General features: G+C 39.5%; 1 protein-coding gene across 13 annotated transcripts in view; it reads left to right on the top strand.

Moving 5' to 3' along the window:
• Nucleotides 1-13888, top strand: part of ZDHHC2 (zinc finger DHHC-type palmitoyltransferase 2) — a 42274-nt gene that overhangs the window by 24854 nt on the left and 3532 nt on the right. For 5 of the 13 annotated variants that reach the window (XM_065696688.1, XM_065696748.1, XM_065696741.1 and 2 more), the window contains 5 exons: nucleotides 1377-1503; nucleotides 1679-1771; nucleotides 3223-3332; nucleotides 3792-3870; nucleotides 6796-10358. In XM_065696688.1, coding sequence (XP_065552760.1) covers nucleotides 1377-1503; nucleotides 1679-1771; nucleotides 3223-3332; nucleotides 3792-3832 — 371 coding nt within the window. In that variant the 3' untranslated portion in view covers nucleotides 3833-3870; nucleotides 6796-10358. Of the gene's footprint in view, nucleotides 1-1376; nucleotides 1504-1678; nucleotides 1772-3222; nucleotides 3333-3791; nucleotides 3871-6795; nucleotides 10359-10508; nucleotides 10633-13888 lie in introns of those variants that run through there. The other 8 variants (XR_010616365.1, XR_010616354.1, XR_010616352.1 and 5 more) reach the window with 5 other exon arrangements.

Genomic DNA, 13888 nt, shown 5'->3' with positions numbered 1-13888 from the left:
TTTTTTTTTTCCTTTTTTTTTTTTGCCCCCAGTTCTCTTGGGATTTACTAATATATAGATGATTAATGAAAAACTTTGGATATATGTATTTGAAAGACAGCTTGTTTACTTCGAGATTTCTCCAGGGTTTGTGGGTTTCTTCAGTATGCTGCAAATAATCTACTTAGAAATTAGTATTGGAAAAAAATTGTTCAGTCTAGTGATAAGTGGAGAAAAACTTCTACTAATGATGCTTAAATGAACAGAAATAATTAAGCATTGTGTTTATAAACTGGTCTTACCATTTTAGTGCAAAACAAAATTGTTAGAGCTGCTTTTAATTCAACATTTCATACTTTCAAAACACATTGAATTCCATGCCTGTAATATATCGTGTTTTCTGTACACCAAAGCTACTCAAAAAAATCTGTTAATCTCTTCTTCCTATTTTACCTTGGGAAATTGCTCAATATGCGAAACCCTGAACATGCAATAGTTTGGAAATTAAGTCATGGCAGATTTAAGTGTGAGTGTTCTTAAATCCAGGGAGCTGTTTTCGTAGCCTGACATGGGCATGTAAAAGGTTATCTCTATTTTCCATTCCCCCTTCTTTAAAACATCTTGTAACTCATTAGTTATGTATACTACATGTTGAAGATAATTTCCAGCAGTTCATAGCTAAAGATTTACTGCAGAAGGATGACTTCTGCACGGTTTCAGCATGGTTTGAGCTGTACTGTCAGGACACCAGGACATGGTTTGCCTAATATATATAGCCAGTTAAGGGAATTAAATGGCTATCCGTCACTTGGTGGAAAGTGAATGAATTTTCTGCTTCAGGCACTTTCCAATACTTGAAGCTATGTTTAGCGCTCATCTCCAGGAATTTAGGTTGGACGTCTGGGGAATAATCTGGGTCTATGAGTAAATGCTTTCTTTATGTAGCTGTAAAAATACACAGCACTTTAATACCCTAGGGTGTGAAAAGCTAGTCTTACTACTAAAGTAGGTTAAGCTTTTCCTCTTTTTCGGTACTCTTTGTGTCATAAACCCTTCATTTAGGCTTTTCTTTCTTGAGCACTGTGATATAATCACATGCTGAATTCTTCATATACCACACCTTCTTAAAAAATGAGTTACATGCTCTTCTTTGCCTTGGTTAGGGAGGAAGGTAAAGGAGACTTCCATCCTTCCTTGGCCGTGGGACTTCCTCTGCACACACAGTGACTGTGGCACTGACTTCGGCTTTCATGTACAGACTAGCTTTCTTAATCATTTGGGCAGTACAGCCTCTCCTCTTGGGTAATGGCATAATCAGTGCAATTGCCTAAATACCAGTGTGAAACTTGAAACATGCTATCCTGCAGAGATTTAATTATTTTTCTTTTTCTTTTAAGAGGTATTCAGAGCTCCCATATTTCGTCACAGAACAGACAAGAATGGCTTTAGCTTGGGCTTCAGCAAAAACCTAAGGCAAGTGTTTGGCGATGAGAAGAAATACTGGTTGCTGCCCATATTTTCAAGGTATGCTCAGTTTTTAGTGCTTCGTTTGTTAGAACTGTTGAATAAGCAGGATCCACAGGGTTTAGGGGGGTGGTTGGTATTTTGGAATAAGATACAATAATATTTGCTTCAGAAAGAAGTTCTTTGGAATTTGTGTTGGGTTTGGTGCATGTAATGCTAATTCTGAATTTTTCAGTCTAGGGGATGGTTGCTCCTTCCCAACTTGCCTCGTTAATCAGGATCCTGAGCAAGCTTCCACACCTGGTTGTCTTAATTCAACATCCAAAAAGTAATCTGCTTTTTGTTACTTACTTCAAATAGTTGATAGTCTGTTTTTACCTCTGCACATATAAACAGAACCATTTATAAGACATGTAAAAGTGGTAAGCAAGCAAAGAGTATCCTATGAATAAATACAGCTCAGATTTTAAACAGCTAAGCTGTAATTCTACTAATCCTCAATTACATTTTAAATTCATAGAAATAAGATGTTTTTCCCTCCCACCCACCCACCCAATGTGCTTTGTCTCAGTTCAGTGGCATCCCAGGACTTGAGTTTTCTGCACCTAACATTCTGTTCTGCATACATAGGAGACTGTTGGTCTGCCTGTGATACGGATGCATTATCTTGCAAGCTTTTGGGGAGGCTTGCTGCTTTTTATCTAAAGAGGTTTCACACCGGGGAATCCCAGGCCTCAGCGCTTGGAATCATAGAATCAACTAGGTCGGAAGAGATCTTTAAGATCATCCAGTCCAACCTTTACCCCAGGATTGCCAAGTCTGCCACTAAACCATGTCACTGAGGGCCTCACCTACACAGTTTCTGAACACTTCAGGAATGGTGATTTCACCGCTTCCCAGGGCAGCCTGTTCCAATGCCTGACTACCCTTTCAGTGAAGGAATTTTTCCTAATATCCAATCTAAACCTCTCCTCATGAAGCTTGAGACCATTGCTTCCTGTCCTGTCACTTGTTAGTTGGGAAGATTAATGAGCCACCTCCTCACTCCATCTTCCTTTCAAAAACTTGTGCCAAAGCACAGGAGGCTGCCTTTTAAATGTACGTGTTGTTTCTCCTGATATTAGGACATATTTTCTTAGTTGTTATCTTTCATAGACACGACATCTTTAAAGTGTGAAAAGTACACAGATGCTTCTTAAACTAAATTAATATAATAGCTTAGTATGTCATACTATAACTTTTTTGCAACATTTACATAATGAAGAGTGTGGTAAGTAGAGTAGACTTGAATATGCAACTAAGAAACTATCATGGAATAGTCGAGACAATCTTTTATTCATAAAAGAAATACATTACATTTCAGCTAGCTGCTTATTGATGTTTTAAATCTTACCCCAGTGATCCATAGCTTGTATTAAGTAAGAGAATCTGGAGATGTTTTCTCTGCTATTTATCATGTCAGGTTTGTTGTAGTGGGAGAGAATATGGTTACAGTGCATTTGGAACTGAAGTATATGTACTAATATATAATAGCTGTCAAGGGAAAAATTGGAATGTTCCCCTGTTCTGTGATAGGGAGTTGCTTTATAGATTGCATCTGTCACACGCTTGCATCTGTGACAGCTACAGGGTAATGTTTGTAGTGATGAAAGTGTTGTGATTCATCAGAAAAGAAGCAAGGTAAGGTAGGTAAAATACAGATTATGACAGTTTGTAAAGCATGGTAAGATAATGAAAAATTACTGCAGTTTGCTGATGTTCTTTTTATTGGTGTTACAGTGAGAACCATCTGTTTCCTGCAAAGCCGTTGCGTGATTCCCAGAGCCACCTTCTCACAGATACGCCGTCTTGGTCTGAAACCAGTGCAAAGGCTGAAAAGGGCAAAGTTGGTAAGGAACTGATCTTATGCTGCAGTGGTTTGTTTTGTAGTAAACTACTTTTGGAGGATACAGTGTAAAACTGACCACAGTTACTTGGTTTGTATTCATGAACCAAAATTCATGAAGCTTATTTTAAATCCACGTTTGTAGGAAGTTTTGTGTATTGAGCTGCTGTGTTCTTCCCACTCAAACCTGACCAAGAGATGCTGAGAACACTAGTACCATTAGGTGCTATTATCATTTAGGCTGAGTCTGATAGTGCTTTTGGCAACAAATTGCTTATACTAGAATAGGATGACACCTTGTTGCAACTAGTGAAAAGCTGTGTAATGGATGCAGGAGAGGAACAGACTTGGTAATAGTGGAATGACATTCAGATGGCTTGTTAATTAAAGGCTGTATTATTTGTTGAAATAGACATGAGACCTTTTCCTATGGAAATGCCTCTTTTTTGTCTTTTCTCTAAAGGTATGAGCAATCCTGCATTAACCATGGAAAATGAAACCTAATTTCCCTAAAAAGAAACACTTTGAATATGTAAGGAAAGGTATGTTAAGATTCTCTGTACTTAATATGTTTCCATGATACCTTACCACTTGAAGAATGCACAAAACAAAATTACTAAAGCAATTCCTATTTTATTTTCTTAATTATTTTTACCATTATTAGTAGCACATGAATTCATAGTTTTAAACTAAATATCCTATTTCTTGATATGTCATGTTTGCAAACTAGTTTAACCTTTATACCCTCTGCTTTTAGGTAATATTCCAAAGTATTATTCCCTTTCTTTAGAAAGGTAATGAAATTGTGACTCTTCAAACAGTCCAGCAAATATTTGTCACTCTGAGTTCGAAAATGAAGTTAGTTCTTAACACTGAACCATAGCTTGGTCTGCTAAAACAGGTAAAGATCTATCAGATGATGAAGGAAAAAAGATTTGAGTATGTAAGCTATTACCAGCTTGTTCTTCTGTGCCAAGGACTGAGCTGAATCCTCTTTAATAGCAAAAAAGTGCTGCCTACTGAAGACAAAAGGTGCCCATATGACTTCCTGAGCATTTAGTCACCTGTTGTCAAAACCAGCTAAGATTTTTTTGTTTTCTTGCATTGGTATCTTGCAACACAGACTTCAGGTTTGAAAAGCAGTTAGTACATTCTGTTATGTACATGAGAGGAGGAGACCTTAGTAATTGGGTTGCAGGGAATGAACACGATCATCATATTCACTTTCATATTCGAAGGTTTCTAACTCCACCAAAGCATATGGAAATCAGCTATTTAATATTTAAAGCTGGATAAAGAATTTGACTCCACTCCTAAGAGTTTCAGCATATTGAATAATGTACAATTTTTCCAACATCAGGGGAGTTGCTCTAGCAGGGTCATTTCTATCTCTGCTATTGAAAGCACCTTTTCAATCATCCTGAAAAAAGTGTTTCCAGTTCATGTCCTTCATTTGTGTGTGACATGGCTCCTGACCATGCTGTGTCATAGCTCTCGGGTTGCTTTCCGTCACTCCTGGGGGAAGTGGAAGGCGTGGAATGCCATCAGAGAACTTCAGTGATTGTTACCAGATCCATCAGGCATGGTGTTGCAATGTCAAGGCAGATGATAAAAATGGTAGGTGTGCATACAGCAGCAGGTGGCCTGCAGCTTCTACCAAAACAGGTCCCACAAGTTCAGTTGGATTCATCAGAGAAACTGAAAAATTCTTGACCCTTACAATCTGGTTTTGTGTTAAGTGGCGAGTGAAGACGCAGATGGTTCCAGATATAGGTACATCTACAGACTTGATTGTGTGAAGTGTTAGTGTTAAAAATGTAGGTGTCAAATAACAGAGTTAAAGAGATGAGGGAATGAAACAGCCATTTTCTGCGATTTTGACTGCTCTGTGTACATTTTTGTAATAGAATCTAAAAATCTCATTTCCGGCCTTTTGTTCAAACTGTAAGATGCTATGCCTCTCCCAGTTCTTCAGCAGAATGGCTTCTGGGAAGAATAAATTACTCAACTTCAGCTAGTTTAGTATCTTACATGCCATCGCTACTCAAGGAAAGCTTTGGAGACAGGTTTTAAAGAACTAGTTTTGTCCAGTTAGAGTTCTGCTTTGTAAAGTCCTGTAATAACTTTGTAATGTTCAAAGTAATAACTTTGAAATGTTCATCTTTCTTTCAAGAATGTGTACATTTTATTGGGACTTTGTCCTTCAGATTATTCTGAGTTTCAAACATAGGCTGTGATTGTTCCCAAGATGCTGAAAGTGTTGTTCATCAAGATAAAGAGCTTTTAAAAACTCTCATGCTCTTTTTGGTTGGTTGTTCTGTTTTTTCTTTTATCAGTCTGAGAAAGTAACACTTAGGGTTGTGTTTGCAGTCTGATTACCTCAGCCCCTAGGTTTTGGGGTGGAATTTTTGTCTGTGATTTTTTTTTTTTATTACTTCTTATTGTGAGCATCCATTTTGAAATGCAGCTTTTTAGAGAGACAACCTTCAGAGGAGGTTATGTTCCAGAGAATAAGAGTAAAGCCACATAAAGAGGGTTCTGGAAGTTAGTTTTGCCTTAGACAGATACATGTACATCTCAAAATGGCAGTAGCTAAGGACTGATGATTTCTCTGGAATAAGATTAAGTGTCAGTTTGGTTGCACCCTTAGCTCTGTTTGAGATACTTGTGTGGCACTTAAAAGACTTTCTGGAGATGTGAAAAAGAGCTAGATTACTGTATGCGTGTGTGTGTTTATATATATCTGACATTTAGTTGCTGGAGTGAGAGCCCTTAAAAGCAGAAGTAACTACTTTGCTTTTAACTTCATTACTTTATTGTCAGTATTGGAGTTATATTTGTTTCTAGGGAGTGAATAGAATAATAAAGATTTTTAAATAACAACAAAACCAAGTAATTCAATCTTTGACATGGAAAATACAGCTCATGGTTCCTGCCAGTGTGTTAGTAATTTGAATTTGTGTCCTAACTGAGGATATGTTGGATGGTTGAAAAGGGCTTTGAGCAGCCTGGTCTAGTGGAAGGTATCCCTGCCTGTGGCAGAAGATTGGAACTGGATGAGCTGTAAGTTCCCTTCCAACCCAAACCATTCCATGATTCTGTGTTCAATATCTTGTATTTTATAATCTTTCAAAGTTAATGAGGGGACTAATAACTGAGAGTGCCAGATACAGTTTCCATAAATGTGATTGATGGAGAATTGTTTTTTGATGATGTTGGTGTCTGGAAGTACTGCAACAATAGCTCACTTCATTTTATAAACTGGTGCCCGCTTGCTGTGTAGTCAGTCTTTAATCACAGTCATCCTGAAGTGGATCCTGTGAACAGTCTTTGCAGGTTCCTCTTCAGGGTGGGTTTTTCATGTGGCTGTTGTTCACTTTCCGCATTGAGTTGATGAGGCTTGTTACAATGTCTTAAAGTGTTCTTCAGTTCTAATACTGTATGTTGTGATTAATGTTATGTTCCAGTTCAAGGAAAAGCTGTTGTTGGAAGGAAAATGAATTCTTCCACGTATCAGCCCTGTTGGTCAGCTGCTCCTGTGTGGATGTGCTCGGAAGACAAACGGACAGATGATTAGCTGTCTCCATGTCACTGCTTGGAACATGAAACTAAACATACTACCACTTCTGAACCATATAATGAATGTTTCAACTTAAAGTTACTGATTTGGAATGGTTAAGGATGATGAGTATTACGAAATTTAAAAAACAGAGTCTGAGTTTACAGTTGTAAAAATTCCATGGCTGGTTTTACTTCAATATTCAGCACAAGAAAGATGTGACCTCCTTACATATCAGTCCATGTTCTTGCCTTGGTTGTGAAAACTCACCTGTTAATTCAGATTGCTGTAAGTAGTTGACTTCCAGATCAAGGTTTTGCACTACCGGCTTTACAGATTTGGAAATGAGCCAGTGTTGATTACGAAGAATTTAGTGGCTTGGTGGACTGTGTTTTTATTTCAAGCATTCAATAAGCAACTTTTGCAGATACGGGGACCCCAGTGAAGTGTGACTATTTGTGAAGTGTTTTTGGAAAATGTGGTTGCAAGAGCTCCGTTGTCCCTCAGATCTGAACTACGAATAGCTGGAAAAGTTGTGGATGGGGGAGAAAGTCCTTTGTTAATTGAGTGCTGTACAGTGGGTCACTAGCAAGTGGAGTGATAAAAAGCCTGTGTTCAGATGGATAATACAAAAATGAACGTGGCCAGGTGGGGGTTTTGATTGGAGTTGCACAAGACAGTGCAAGAAAGAAATTGGGGATCTTATTGTGCCATTTGGAGCCATTAGCCCCTTTGAGAAATTAATGTTGGCACTTAACTTCGATCCAAAAGGCTTTTTACCAACCTATGTTCCCGAAAGCCACTGTCTTTCCAAATGCTCATTTGTTATTAATCAATAGTTGTCTCAGATTTCTTTTTCACTTTTTCATTGTTCTTTTTTAAGACACTGCCTTTCTTACTGCATAACTTAATGAATACCTTGTACGGTCAAAGACATGGTTATAACTTGTGGTATTTGCTTTTACAGGACAGCAGACATTTGATTGCAATACCAAAAATCCAAGCTGCTGCAAGTAGGAAACCCCCTTCAATTGAGGTAGAAGCTAGCAGCTTGCTTAGGATCAGAATTTACCAGCCAGACAACAAAAGATGCATTATCAACTTCCAAAGTTAGGAAAGTTTCAGCTACACAAATCTAATTGTCTCGTGCCTTTTGTATACACTACATTTATGGTATCAGTGTTTACATTTAAATGCAAACTGTTACTCTGGAAACAACTTCAGGAGGAACTCGGTAACGCTTTCTAGGTGGCTAGATAAAAGGACTAGTCCAAAAGAAAAAGTTAAAACCTCTCAGACTAAGCTCAGTTCAGTTGAAGCAGAAAGTACATCTGTTATCAAACCCAAGTCACGTAGCAGGTTGGTTCGCAGTGTGAAGATGCCAGTGTGATTAGAAAACTGGCAGCAGGACTAAGTGACGGATCTCTCAAAGCAAAAATCTTACCATTCACTCTACTACAGGCAGGTAACCTTAAAATCTGTCTTTCCTGGGTTTTCAACTTCAGTGACAGCTGTTGGAGCACAAATGTGGCTGTTTTTTCTAATGAGAAAAATGTACTTATTTGACTTTTTTTTTTTTTAATAGAATCTCAGAACTTTACCAGCCTGAAAACATCTGTTCCTTGCCAGAAGTGCCAGATTGTGGATCCCTTGATGTAGAACACCTTTTTTTAAACTAGCATGAAGGTAGCATACAGTTTATATGATGCCTGCAGACATCTAGCAACCAAAAGTTTTTTGCAGCTATTTATTCAGTGTTGTTCTGTCAGTTTACCTCGTATTAGTGTTTGTTTAAAGGCTGACTTGTCAAGAGAATAATGGGAAGAGGGAAAATATATTTTTTAACACTTCGGGTTCTCTAGCTGTAGAGTCTTGTTTTCTATGCGGTCGGTCAGTCACAGGGTGGTTTGGCACGGAGCATGCGTTTGAAAATACTGAGTAGGAAGTTGACGTTCAGCTTCAGTGTGACTTGCTCCATATTTTTACATAAAGACAAAGTACAGATTTCTTCCCCAGCAAAGCTCATAACGGTAATGGATCTCTGATGCAGGTATCAGCCTTCCTGGCTATGTCCAGGGCTCTTGACAGCGGTCAGTAAGGCTTGGGGATCAGTGGAGACAAAGGAACAGGGGTAAGGGGTCAAGAAATGCCTGGCTTCTCCGTGTCTCAGAAGTCACGCTTGGAAAGCACAATAGCCCTGAATAGCCTGCAGCTTTGATGCAGCCAGAGGCTGGCTGTCTGGCAGAAAACTGATGGAGGCATGGGAAACGTAGGCTGATGAGGGAGGAGAAAGGGAAAGAGAAATGGCAGTAGCTCATTTCACTGTTCAGTGGATCTGTGCCAGAGAGCTCTCAGGAAGGGTATGAGCTGTGCCTCTGGGAAGAGTACTGTCACCAGGCTTTGGAGGGTTCCTGGCAGTTCTTGTTGTATAGAGTATGAACAAAAGTGAGTGAGCTAATCATGCTCCAAAGTGTTAATTTCTTATAGGACTATATTCTCGGCTTTACGCTAATACTTTATATAGCAAAGTGGAAATGGCCTTTTTGACATACTGTCATTGAGCATTGAGGCTGTTACAATGCACATGGTAGAATTTGTGAAGAGGCAATGTTGTTTGTCCACTTAAACTGATTCTCCTGTTCTTTATATTCTTGCTAGGCACTTTACTACAGCCTTTTGTGTAACTTCTGTATTTTTTTTAAAGACTGCTTTTTACCTACTGTACAGTTACTAATCTACTTTTTGCTAAAAGAAAGTAATAGCCCTGATATTTGTCTTGCAGTATGACTGCATGTCAAGCTTCAGTGGAATTTGAACGAGTTCTACACGCTCCTCAGATGGGCTTGAGTCTCCCTAATGACAACAGAGCTAAATTTATTTTGTATATATGTAAACAGTCATGTGAATCATAGCCCCCCACATACATAAGAAGCTTCCCTAATCTGTAGGCTAGGATAGATCCAATACACATCTGCACCAGAGGTGGCTCATACACATTGTGTCAGGTGATGTGCTGGTGATGAAGTGCTCAGTCTTCACAGAGAACTATTTTTATGAAGAAAATGGAACACCTCGATGTTAAACACAGGTGCTGCTATGCACTTTGATTCTTTAACTTGAGAGAAAAACCATGGTCCAGTTTAAGCTGCAGGTTGATAGTTCTTTAGTAGCCTGTAACTATGGGCAGGTAATTGATGAAACTGCTAATTGTTTTTTACTGTTTGCATACTTAAAATCGGGGTCTTCAAGCAAGACTTGAGACAGGTTGCAGGAAATAAAGTCTGGCTTAGTGCATGGTGTGCTGTAGCTGTTATGATCATTATTTGGACTGAGAGTTTGTGACCTGATTTAGTTGACTGGTATGCTAGAGTGTGTGTGGGAGGAATATATTTCTACATTAATTCAGTGTATAACTTTGCCACTTGTTAATGTATTGCTCACATAAATAAATGCTTCATGTTCAGCAAGTCACATACGTAGTAGTAATTGACTGTACCCAAACAGCAGAACATCTCTGCTATAGTATCATCAGCATAGTTGCTGTAGATGTCCTCCCTCATCCCTTCACCAACAGTCTTTGGCTTTTATAGGTAAGGTTTCTGTCTTCATTTCAATTTCTAGATCCAGAGCATCTCACACAGCACCTATATGGGGAAACAGGTTAACAGGAAACTAGATCCTTTTTAGTCTTCCATGGCTTAATGCTGGCTGAGCAGAACATGCTGTACTCCTTTGGATGTCGAAGGTAAAAAAGGTGGAATTTTGTCCCCCAAAAGAGGGGGTTCTAAAGATCTTTTCCAACCTAGTTGCTTTAATGATTCATAGACCTGAGGAGGTGCAAGGAAGTGGAATACGTTACTTAACAGGCTGTCACCCACAACAGCTTTTGCTTCATTAGGGCTCTTCAGTCACTTGCCAGACTCTTCTGACCGGCCTAACTTTGCGCTCTTTGCACTTCGCTAAAGCTCTCCACTGGAGCAGTGGTGTATCTACCTCTGGTGCAGGGAGGGATGAGACTGTCTACTCAGGGGCCTCTAAACAGACAGGAATGGTACCTGAGGATGAAAGTGGCTTTCACCTGCTGCAGGTCAGACATAACCTGCTGTGTATGCTATGAGCTTTTCCCATTTTTTATTTCCAACCCTTCCATACTTACTTGTATGCTATTCTCATCCAAAACAAGACAACTAAAAAAAGCACATGCTGTAGTGCATGGGTGGAGAGGTGTTTCTGTGATACTTCACTTGCAGCTATTACTGACCTGCTAAAATGGGAAAAGCAGCAGCCTTCTGGTGTGAGAATGGGAACAAGTAGCAGCTGATGTAACCTAAGGAAAGGCTCTCTTCCTTCCCTTTTGCAGCTTTGCAGTTGTTCCCTTTGCAGATTCCTGATCATCATTCTCACTCTTCCCCTTCCTTTCCATAGAAGTTCAGATTGAAAAGTCTTCCATTTGAAATGTACAATCTGTATCACAATCACAGAATACCAGCTTGGAAGAGACCTCAAGGATCATCTGGTCCAACCCATCTTGCCAAAGCATCATCTAGGCTTTATGTCCCAGCACCCTGTCCAGCTAAATCTTAAAGTCTACATCCTCTTATTCTTCTCCCTTAAAAGGTTTATTCTAGACCAGCATTCCCTTCACTTCTCCCAAGTTTTCCTAACAGCACCCATCACTGAAATAAACAGAGTGACTCAGTCATCCTGAAATTCAGTATTTGGGGCAACGATCACATGCTCCATCCTGGATCACTGTAATCTTCTCAAGCAGATGGGCCCAACAGTTTGACTGCAGCATTTGGAAGCGCGTGCTGTGAGCTATGTCCCCTTTCCCACCTCCTGCAAACTCAGTTTAACGGATTGGCATAACTGGAACAGACCCAGCGCTTCCTGACAGTCGTCATTTTATGAAGCCATTTTGCTCTTTTTTTCCTTCTGAAAACAGAATCATTCTCCATTCACTTGGGAAGGAGTCCCAGTTAAAAAGATAAATTATAAATAAAGACATTTACAAGCTGTGTGTTACAGCCTGAACAACAGGAACCTATTCTCAGTTACTTTATCGTATCAGATTAAACTGGTCAGTAGTTCAAACAGATGCAATAGAGAAAATCTGTAGCTTAGTGCAGATACAAGCACTCTAGTGATTAACCTTCATATAAAACACTCCAGAGCATGCAGAGGGACAAGAATGAAGGAAAAGAGGGAGCTTGCAAAGCTCAGCTCCTAGGTGATGCAAGGTATGCAAAAGATACAGTCAGCTGCAATCATAGCTACAATTTGCTGCCCTGTAAGAGGAAGCACATTCTCTGTAATGCATCTCAGAACTTCAGCTGTTGCCAATTTCTACCTGAAGCACAAAGGGAAGGATTCCCCTCTCTTCCCTCCATCTGTTTCCCTCCCTTTATCCAACATAGTTGAGGCAGATGTCTCAGGAGCACAGGAAAGGCACAGGCAGAGGCAGAAAAAACTTCTCATCTGTGCTGGCAGAAAAAGGACAAGACAAGAAACCAGAGCCTCATAGGTGGCATCAGTGCACATCTCATTCCCAACACAAGACTGCTAAAATAACACAGGAGAATCCTCCTCGTTTCTTTACCATACCTAGGCAGGTAAGCAGGAAGAAAACAGTAAAACTTCAAACATTTCCACAGCCCCACACATCCAACGTAAGTACCCGTGACTATTTCTTTCAAAGAGTACATAGCAAAGAAAAATCACTATTTCTATGGAAACACTCAGATTTAGATTTGGATTTTCATGTATTTATCCTTTTATATATAAATATCTCCTTCTTTCAAAGTCGGAACAACTACCCTTTAAAAATAATTTGTCTTGAAAAACAAAATCCAGATAGATAGGTTTTAGCTTTCTTAACCTGATCCCAGCACACTGAAGATACTGTCACCTGTCCCTGCTTCCACCTTCAGCACACTTCCTTTCTGAGTTTGTCCATCGATGCAGGCTTCCTGTTACTTTCATTCTGTTTTCCTGTGTGAGGGAATGAACCATTCTGGAGCTTGGCGTAACAAGTCAGGTACGATTAGAGAAAGTTCTTGGATGTCAGGTTATAGGTCACTCCCAAATTCATACAGGAAAAAGCCTCAAATACTCTGAATATTTTCCAAACCCATTCTCTTCCATCTCAGAAGATCCTTCTTACCTAGTTCCAGCGAGCAAAGGGATTAAATGCTTTTAAAAAAAGTGACAGAGAACATAACATTCCTGGAACACGCTTTTGACGCTAGAAGCCAAAAATACAAGTAAATAATAAAAAGAGTAAATATAACGGGTTTTGATATTGCATTTCTTCTGACAATTCAAACAACAGTATTTTAAATGGGTTGAGAAGAGCAGAGAGAGAAGAGAATTCTTATCTCTGAGCAAAAAGGTGCACGTCTAGACAGCTGGAACTGTGCCTGCACATTCATTTTTGCAAAAGCTATTAATGCTGCCCACTTTGGAAAGAGATTCAGATTTCAGGCTCTGCAGTTCACAAGTAACAGTCCTACGCATAAGAAGAAATTACTTTTTTCATAATCTCTACCATTTAAATCACTCCGTAATGGAACCTAAATCTAATTTTGCCACGGAAACTGAATGATGCACAGATGTCTCCCCAGCTCTAAACAGCTGCCAGACAGATCACATTGATCAGATTGAGCTCTCACACAGAATAAAGCGTAATCTTCATTTCATGCTGACTGGTGGCTTTTGAGAAAAGCTTTTCTTACAGAAAGAAAACTAAACAGGAGAATTGCTGGAAGTCAAACACCCTATGAGAAGTTTAGGCTTGGGCTTCAGTACACTGAGCCTGGTCCTGCAGACAGTGTGCTCATTAGCACTTGGGACACAAGGCACACACCTATCACATATCTTTGGGTTTAGCTTCTTCCAAAAGGAACCCAAACTCTTACAGGTTCATGATGAGAAGCAAAGAAAAGCACAGCACAGCATGTGGGATGCTCAGCATTCGCTTCAAAAGTGCATCCAAATCCGAA

The sequence above is a fragment of the Lathamus discolor genome, chromosome 1 (genome assembly GCF_037157495.1).
Source record: "Lathamus discolor isolate bLatDis1 chromosome 1, bLatDis1.hap1, whole genome shotgun sequence".
Taxonomy (NCBI): domain Eukaryota; kingdom Metazoa; phylum Chordata; class Aves; order Psittaciformes; family Psittacidae; genus Lathamus; species Lathamus discolor.
Note: the sequence above shows the minus strand (reverse complement) of the source record. Positions and strands in the feature narration are given on the sequence as shown.